General features: G+C 40.7%; 1 protein-coding gene across 1 annotated transcript; it reads left to right on the forward strand.

Annotated features, from left to right (window-relative positions):
• The first annotated feature begins 1,758 nt into the window (after window positions 1-1,758).
• LOC115575638 (uncharacterized) lies at window positions 1,759-9,754 on the forward strand. The gene is made up of 4 exons (XM_030407856.1): window positions 1,759-1,768; window positions 1,825-1,831; window positions 2,475-2,672; window positions 9,079-9,754. Exons 1-4 carry the CDS (start codon window positions 1,759-1,761, stop codon window positions 9,752-9,754), a joined length of 891 nt encoding a protein of 296 aa, XP_030263716.1.
• Window positions 9,755-9,808: the final 54 nt, after the last annotated feature.

Genomic DNA, 9,808 nt, shown 5'->3' on the forward strand with positions numbered 1-9,808 from the left:
TAGTGGCTTTAGTGTGAACTCTTATTTCCACTTGACTACAAATAAAAAGAGTAATGGTGTATTTCTGTTCTGTTCCATGGGATTACTATCATAAAGTACTCAGACAGGGGAAAAGAGATCCAAACAAGAACTTCTCTGGGTGATCTTTGTTTGAGAATTTTTGTAGCCATCAACAAGCATTAATGGTGGGACATGGCAGCAGCTAAAATATACAGTTCTTATCACAAGTGTTCATCCGCTCAGACATTTTCTGCTTTTATAAATGGAATCATGGTCTATTGCAAAAAAAAATTGTGAAAGTTGTTCATTAGCCTCCAAACTATCTTTGATATAAGAACAATTAGGCTTGAACATGCATACTTTAAACACAGACAATTATGACACAGACATTATGTATTATTATTAGAGTTGAGCCGGATACTCGGCTGAAACGAGTATCCGGTACGGATAAAGCACTTTTGCCGAGTACGAGTATTTTACGAGTAATACGAGTCAATATCTGTGCTCGGATTGAATGAAAATCCTCGTTGGGTAGCTGACTGTGTCTTCACAGCGCCCCTCCCTTACACACATACAGATGTGTTTCTGTGTCCCGCTCTGCTCACTCACACACAGAACAGCTGTCTGTCTCTCACTCAGTCATTCAGGTTTGCGCTCTCTTCCGTTAACGTTTAGGGTTTATTCAGCTTCAGGTTTGTTTTTACTTTGGTTTGTACTCACTTATTAACCAGTAGAGTTCTGGTAAACGCGGGTTCGTTCAGACGTGGTGCTTGGTAGAATATGACTCGCTTTGTGATTTTTTTATTTTTTATTTTTAAACCGTCAGCTCTCTCTCTCTCTCTCTCTCTCTCTCTCTCTCTCTCTCCCTCTCTCTCTCTCTGCCGGTTGTCGGAGTTTTTTGTTTTTTTTAAGCTGTCAGCTGGCTCTAACCAGTTTTTTTGACGTCACACACTGAGTGTCTGACACTTTCTTGCTGTATTTCATAGAAAAATAAAGGTAGTAGTGGTATAAATAATATTACAAATTAAGCTACACTACACACACACTGATCATAAAAAACTCTTGTTCATTACATTTTACTTCATAATTGCAATCACATGTGTTGTATTCATTGTTGCAGAACTTATCGTGATCAAAACCATTGATCTGAAGCTCAATGCTGATGCTGTACTGTAAATAGTTTTCTAATCAGCTATAAATATAACAATTTCTGATCAACCCATATTGACTGCATGCTTAAAATAACATACCGGTTAAAGCCACGCACATTTTCAAGACAACCCCACCGATGTCCTGGTTAAACCCCGCCCACGTTCAGATTAGGTCCCGCCCACTCCGAGTACAGATACAGATACAGATAATTCATATGGTTATGTTATGACCCTAGGTCATTATTATAGTGTGTGTGTGTGTGTGTGTGTGTGTGTGTGTGTGTGTGTGTGTAGAGATGTGATGCTGCTCTGTCCCTCCTCCTCCAAGTGAGCAGTCTGCTTTGAGTGGGTTCGGGATGATTGATAGCAGGTTGGACATGCTGATTGGCTGGAGCCCACCTTATTGCTGCTGCCGGATTGGCCAGAGGCAGGAGAGGAGCCTTTTTAAACTACTGGCTGGCTGCACTCTTCCTCTCCAACCATTCTCCTTCTTCCAACTGGGACCAGTGCTAGTTTGATTAGGATTTCTGTGCTTGCATCTTGTGAAACCTTGTGTACTTGTTAGTCTGAGTATTTTTTGTTAACTTGTGAAAAGAGATAATTGTATATGGTAGCCAGTAGGAGGGAGTAGCCTTTTCTTTAACCCTTTTTTCTCCTGTTTTCCCCTTTTTAGGAGTTAGGTAAGAATCTTGTTTTTTGTTAACACTTTTGATTTGTATAGGGAAGGTAGGGAGTTAGATGATTTGTTTGTTGTTTTGGCCTGCACTCCCTCTGAAGCAAATAAAAAGCTACCTTTTACTTTACAAGTTCCTGTGACCCTGGCCTTCTTGGGAGTGGGAAGAATGGGGAGCAGCACATCATGCTATGTCACTGATTCCCCTAGATCAGGGGCGTAACATGATTTGGGGGCTCGTCCGTTCTTTTGTAAATCGTAACATGATTTGGGGGCTCGTCCGTTCTTTTCTTTGTAAATCGTCGATGTGAATCTGGTGAGTTTGATTGATCCTTTTTCCTAATCTCTGTATATTTGTTTGGCAGTTGTTTCTTTGTTGTAGGTGGCAAAAATGGAGTTTAAGTTGGAAGAATTTACGTTGAGCCCGTCGATGGACACATTAAAAAAATGTAAAAAAAGCTGATTAAATTGTGATTGCAGAGTCTTTTGATGTGGTTGTGCCAGTTAATATTAATAAACAGGGGTTAATGGAGCTTCTGATTGATAAACTGACTGAAAAGGGCTTGTTTAAGGAGCCAGCTCCTGCAGTGGGAGCTGAGCTGGGTGTTCTAGCTGGCACTCCTGCCCCACTCCAAGCCCTCCCCACTCAGACTGGTATGTCTGCAGCAGGAATTAAAACTGACCCTACGCATAAGGGAGGTGGAGGTGCGAAACCGGGAGCTGGAGGTGGAGGCCATGCATCTCAGGCTGAAGGCTCTTGAGATGGAGCAGGGAGCTGCTGTTGCAGCCAGTCCCTCAGCCACACAGTCACCCTCCCAGTCACCCCAAGATAGTTTTGATGTTAGCAGGCACATTGCATTAGTTCCACCATTTATTTCAATGCATTTGAACGCATCGCTGCTACCTTGAAGTGGCCAAAAAATGTGTGGTCCATGCTTTTACAATGTAAGCTAGTGGGAAAAGCCCAAGATGTGTGCACGTCGCTGCCAATTGAGGACACTTTAAAATATGATGTGATAAAAGCCACCATACTTCGTGCATACCAGTTAGTGCCAGAAGCATAGGCAAAAATTCAGAAAATGTGAGAAAACTGCCACCCAAACATATGGGGAATTTGTAAGGGAAATGGATGCGCTGTTTGATAAATGGAACTCTGTTTGGTACTATTGTGGTGAGGTGTCCTGTCCCCTAACTTGTATAATGCAGTCTGTTGTTCTGTTAGGCTGTGTGTAACTTGACTTTGTGTAGGCTAGCTTACCCTGAGATTGTCGCCTTAGGTTTTGATTACTAGCAGGTGCCATTCAAATATTGGTATTTGTTTGAGTAATATTCGGTGCTACATTAGTAGCTTGATGGGTTATTTCTAGGCCTACATATTTGTGACGATGGCTTTGGTGGCCAGTAGAGAGAGCAATGGTGAGTTGGCTGCTTGTGTTTGGGGACACCTCGTTAGGCCGTTAGAGATGATGCTCTGTCACGTGCTTAGTGAATCAAACATTTATTAGGGGATAAATGTTTGATTTTCAGGTGGGGAGGTGTTATGACCCTAGGTCATTATTATTGTGTGTGTGCGTAGAGATGTGATGCTGCTCTGTCCCTCCTCCTCCAAGTCTGTGAGCAGTCTGCTTTGAGTGTGTTTGGGATGATTGATAGCAGGTTGAACACACCGCTTCGACGTGCTGCCTACTCCACAGTAGCGTGTACGTTCTGGCTTGCGCGAGATGCAATAAGCGTATGGCACTTGTGTTGTGCGTTGTAAACGAGAAGCTTGTGCACGCAACTCTCTTTACTTTCGATCAAAACGAAACATAACTATTTCCGATAAAAACAGCTGCATACTAAACATTCAGCAAGGCATTACCAAACTAACACAAATTAATTCGTCCATAACAACTAGTCTGGTGCCAGTACTGCAAAACATGAAAACGGGGAATGATGGAACGGAGTGCATAGAAAACTCGGCGCACACAGTATTTCTCCCCTCCCACACACCGCGCTGATTTGCCAGCACACCGCCAATCAGGACGGCCATTCAGCTGGCACACAACCAATCAGAGAATCCAATGGCTCAGACGTCCGACGGCCCTCCTCCTCAGACCTTGCATGCTCAGTCAGATCCGCCAACGTCCGCGCAGCTCCGAAAGCTTCCGACGCAGCTGAACACACCAAACATATTTGTTCCCGACCTTGTCCGAGTCTCTCCAAATGCTTCAGACGTCCAATGGTTGGGCCGGTGTGTTCCTGCCTTTAAAGACAGTGAAACTCTCTTATCCATCCCTTCATCCGGATCCACACCAAAAGGTAATCGGGTCTATTCTGTTGGACCTCATCTTCTATCCAAGCTGAGCAGAAATTCATTCAGTAGTTTTTGTGTATTATTGCAGACAGACCTACCAACATAACCTCTGTGGCAGAGGTGGTTATTTATAAACTTAATACATACATATATAAGGTTGATTCAATGATGATTACGCCTGTAGCAGTGCCTGATTGGTTTTAAAATGTGTTTGACCATTAGAACCACTTTCTTTAATATCTCTTTATGTGAGAAGGAGCCTTCATACAGGGGCCTAAACCCCTCCCTGAAACTAAAGCTGTTGAAAAAGGACTAACAAACCCATCAGAAGACGAGAACAGATCATATCACCAGAGTGAGCCGCCTGACTGACTGCTGCTCAGTCTGGGTGGTGGAATGGTGGAAGATGTGCACTGTCAGTGGTTAGCATATTTATCACATCTCCACACATTGTGTTAGAGAGATAGATTGGCAATAGAGTGCAAGGCAATTTCTGCATTTTCAGCAATGGTCATTCGAGCTGGAAGGATTTCTTACGTACGTAGATTATTTTCTTTAGACCCTCTCCACTACAATACACCCCAGTCATTAATTTACAGGTCTGTGGGCTTATAATATGTATAAGATTAGATGTCTAAATGTCAACCATAATCAAACCAGTTACATGATCCCTGTCTGAGCTTCCTATAAAACAGCTGATCCAAAGAGCACAATAGATTTAATTCCACAGCTGTTATTCCAGGAGCTAACATCTGCTTTACAGCTGATACCTTCTCATATGAAAAATAAATCTATTAGATTAGATTATATGGACTTAATTTATCCCACAACAGCACAGATGCAACAAGTACATGAAAAAGAGTCAGACTGACACCAGTGATATATAAATGCTTCTCTTGGTCTATGCTAACTTTCATTTTTATTTTTAAGATCTCAAACGGACTGATGGCCCATACTTTACGTGCTTAAACAATAGAATCCTCTGCATTGCTTTCATTTTCTCATCAGTGTGATCTTACCATAAAAAGCCACCTGCTGCCCAATATACAGGAGAAGGAAGACTGCTGTGTGCAGAGCGCACTGACGGTAAGTTTGGTTTTACATATTTGACTCACAAAGAACATTTTGTCTCACTATCTTAAATAAAAACTGTTACAGGATGAAAAACTTTGAATCTTGACTTGTTTTCCTTTTGCCACCACAGCTATCAGCCTATAATAGAGCTACAATGAGTCGTTGACAGTGTGGCAAGTAGAGACAAACAGCAAAGGTAAAGTTATGGATTTATTTATTTTTGTTAATAATGTGTAAAATCTACAGGCTCTGACATTAGAAAGGGTGAATGAAAAATGAATCTATAATATAAAGAGTAACATCATCATTCCCTAATCTGGCAATTTATTCCAACAGGACGGGACTAAGTCAGGGGAAACACAAAAATACTGGAAACTCAAAAACTTTAAAATTCTGCCACAGCTTGGTTGTGGTTCATATGTAAGAGGTTAACAAAAACAATGTGTGTGTACACTGAAGTTCACAAAATGTTGCTTACTTAATGCAACAAACAGAAATCTGTATTTAAAATCTGAAAACATTTTAAAATCTTGACCTTAATTCTTTTTTTCTCTACAGCTAATAACAAGTTAACCAGCAAGGAGTTGTAGACAGTGTACCAAGTAAAGACGAAAAGATGTTGGGAAAAAGGTAAAGAATATTAATGTTGTTACTTTCCAGACTAAAGAGTTCTTTCACAGCAAAGCCAAAAATATGAGCACAGCCTAATACGTTTTCTGTAGTTTTTGAAGTTAAAACAGTGATGACTTCAAATGTTCAGAAATTAGACTTCAGATCACCTGCAGTTATTGATGAACTCAACAAAGAATATTATATTGTATTGCTGGGACATGCATTCATCTGTCTGTGAGAAGACAGGCCTAGACACAACTCCTAAACCACTTCCTGGAAACAAGTGTGGTTAAAGCTGATGACCTTATAAGATCCTTCTCATAACTTACCTAGAGTCTTTCCACTGTCCTTGAAAACGTGATACATAGAACTGCTGTTATTAACAGACGTGGACGGTGGCCCTGAGAGCTCACAGCACTGCAACTTGAGAAAACACATGCAAATAGACAAAACACAAGCAAATTAAGAAAATATCTTCATCAGTTTGACAACACATGCGCAGCATTTAGAAAACGTGCTACAAAGACCACAATGCAACACATTAGAAAAAAGCGATGTAAAGACCGCAACACAACAGAAGTGTTTCCAGAGGACACTTAAAAGTGATGCACATGTCCGGACACGCTTGTTGTTGACGCGGATTTTGACTCACAATGCTATTAAGGTTCTCTTTCTGTCAGTCGTGTTGGAAAAAGTGTTTTTGATTTATTTTAACATTGTGATCACATGATTCATCTACTGACAACACGTGACTCAAAATCCAATGGAGAGGGTGTCCTTTTATGACCTTGAACACTTTGGTCATGACTAACACTAACAGGTTCAGCCTCAAATTGGTTTCTATACAAAGAGTAATGGTGTATTTCTGTTCTATTCCATGTGATTGCTATCTTAAAGTAGTCAGACAGGGGAACATTTATCCAAACAAGAACTTCTATGAGTGATCTTTGATTATTCAGAGACTTTTTGTATCCATCAAAAAGCATTCATATAAAAGCAATACAGGAGGAAAACAGCCAAGGGGGTGAACAGTTTTTATTATGGAATCATGGTCTATATAAAAAAAAAAAACAGTTGAAAGTCGTTCATTAGCCTCCAAATTGTTTTTGAAATAAGAAAAATGAAGCTTGAATGTGCACACTTTCAACTTAGACTAAGAAAAGGGAAAACTTCCTTCAGCAGATGTAAGTGAAAGCAGCCTTCTGGAGTCAAACTCTGCACATACGTCATTCTGATCAGTGACGATCAAACACTCATGTTTCCATTTTGAGATCTCACTTTTAACCATTAGGAGGCTCCAGAGTCTGGATCAGCTTGAACACTGCAGCCCTGACCCAATATTTCCTGTGGCAACAAACATTTCCTGGAAAGGACTGTAAAAGTCTCCTTTATACTTATGAGACTGTGTGCTTGTAGTTTAGGATTTCTGGTTTTAAACATAGAAATTATAAAGATAGGAAACAAAGGTAAAAACATCTGGGGAATAAAGTGGGTGACTTAGTTTTCACCAGCTTATTTTTTTTATCAAAACTAAAACTGAGTACAATGTTGATTTTTTTTTTGTAAGAGAGCTTAAAGCTGACAGACACTTTGCAAACTATAGTCACACACCATATATACAGTAAACCAATGATGACATTAAGATTAGATTAACAGCCTTTAATACTACCAGAACCAAGGCAGCCTTTTCAAGAACTGACTGTGTGTTCAGTGAAGAGTTGCTGTGTTACTGGTGGAGCAGTAATTTTGCAGAAGCAGCAGGATCACTTCCTCATCTCCCCTCTTTAGGAATACATATCTAAACTAGAATGACACCGGAGAGTTTACCTCCACCAAGGCCTGACAGTTGCCTTTTTTACTCACTCATAGAGGTCAGTCACCTAAATACGGTGGTGGTGGTGGAGGGTGGCTGCAGTAGCAGCCTGATCTTGAGCGACTGGTCTCAGGGTCCAGCCTCTAACTGGGCTGGTCTCTCCTGCTTTCTTCCCATCGCCTGCACCTTTTCCTGTTGTGTTGAAACTATTGTTTTGCTCCACCTACACCACACCATCCCTCACCACATCCAGATTTACACCATGGAAGCCACTGAAGTACACACCTTTAACTGTTTGTTTAGTTTCTTATTTTAAATTGTAATGAATTACTTGTATTCATTTCACACTCTGCCTCCTTTCCCATTTTTTGTAAGCCAGGTTTTGACAACAGCAGCTGAGTTCAGTTCTCAAATGAAACAATGATGCTGATACCAACAATAAATAAATGCCTTTCTTTGTCCTTACTTTCATTTTTATTTTGTTAGCCTTAACACATCTAAAAATGTCCATGCACCCTGCACTGCTTTCACTTTCATTTCACTTTCAGTGTGGTGCAATAAAAACAAAATCCAAATTGCCAAAAATACAGGAAGGGAAGCAGGAGGAAGACTGCTGTGTGCAAGATAAGCTGGTTCCCACATTTGACCCACAGGCATCAAGTTGTATGTTTGGATACAGTTAGCTTCTTTACAACAAAGAGCAGTCTGTCTTACTAACGTCTGTTAATGATACAGGATAAAAAACGTTTAATCCTGATTTATTTTCCCTTTGCCACCACATCTATCAGCCTACAATAGAACTACAAGGAGTTGGAGACAGTGTGCCAAGTGGAGACGAGTGTTTTCCTAAACTGGCAATTTATGATAACAGGACAGGACCAAGTCAGGGGAAACATGAAAATACTGGAAACTCAAAAACTTTTTTAAAGTGAAACTCTCGCCAAAATGCAATCTAGGCTTTTTTTTGTGAATGTATATGAGTCAAACCTTTGTGTAAAGGCATAATTACAACGGAAGAGCCACTTTTAAGATCCAACGTATTTTCGTTTTCAGGTCACACTCATTTCAATGGGAGTGCTATGGGCACTTTTACGAGAGCATCAAAATCTCTATTTTTAAAACACTAAGAAGGCTCGACACAACATGAAACTTTGCTCGTGGTATCACCTGGTGAATATATCTATTCACTACATGGGGAGGCTTTACTTGCTTACTTACCTGGGGGGACACCGGAAACCTTGGTTTCATCATAGCTTTAGGACATGTTTATAACTGAGTGAATGAAAATGTCCCTTGATTTAATGACGTATTTCAAGATCAAGTCAGATTGTATAACATTTCCTCCTTCATCCAACATCTGATAATTTTTTTTTTTTTTTATTCACTACTGCATACAACTACAACAACTAATCAGTGGATCATTTTGATTTGACAAAGATAATTTTGTCTTGTCTTACAGTGAGGAACAACAGGCTTTGTGCCGCTACAATACAGAAACCCTCACCTACATTGACACAGTGAGAGGATTCTGTGAGGGGTTCTCTACATGGATCGATGCAAGGGAGGAAGAGTTGATCCAAATGAGGGGTATCAAAGGCAGAGCTGAAAAAACTGACCTGAGTTTTAGCCATGTTACCCAGCCAGCGAGCAACTGTGAGACTATGTGTGAATATGTGAAAACTCTGCCGGATTGTATGAAGGCACTTTGGGAATATTTTAAGAACTCACTGACTCAGGAGATTACAAAAAGAAGGCTTGCAGATCTGGAGACAGAGCTGACTACTGTATTGAAGGGCACCCTGGGAGGTCTGAAGGAGCTCGACCACTTCCTGGATGCAGTGGAGAAGCTGGCGGTCACCTCACTTCATGTGTTCATGGAGGAGAACCAGGTGTTACACCTGCCAGGAGTGATCAGCCTTCAACATGTTCAGGCTGTCATCATTGCTGCACAACAAATCTGTCCTCTCCTCCTCGAGTTCAAAAGAGATGCAAGTGACTTCTTCCTCCCCAAGCTTCAGAATGTGGAAGTGCTGTCAGACCAGCTGTACAAATATATAAAGAACACCCGGAAGATCTGTGAGAAGTTGGAGAAAAGGTATTTATGTCTGACTGTCATTTGCAGACAGTGGTCTTGAGGTTAATCATTCTTTAACAGAAACATTAAATGGGAAAAATTCTTTGTTGCATTA

Source organism: Sparus aurata, chromosome 23 (genome assembly GCF_900880675.1).
Source record: "Sparus aurata chromosome 23, fSpaAur1.1, whole genome shotgun sequence".
NCBI classification, from domain to species: Eukaryota; Metazoa; Chordata; class Actinopteri; order Spariformes; family Sparidae; genus Sparus; species Sparus aurata.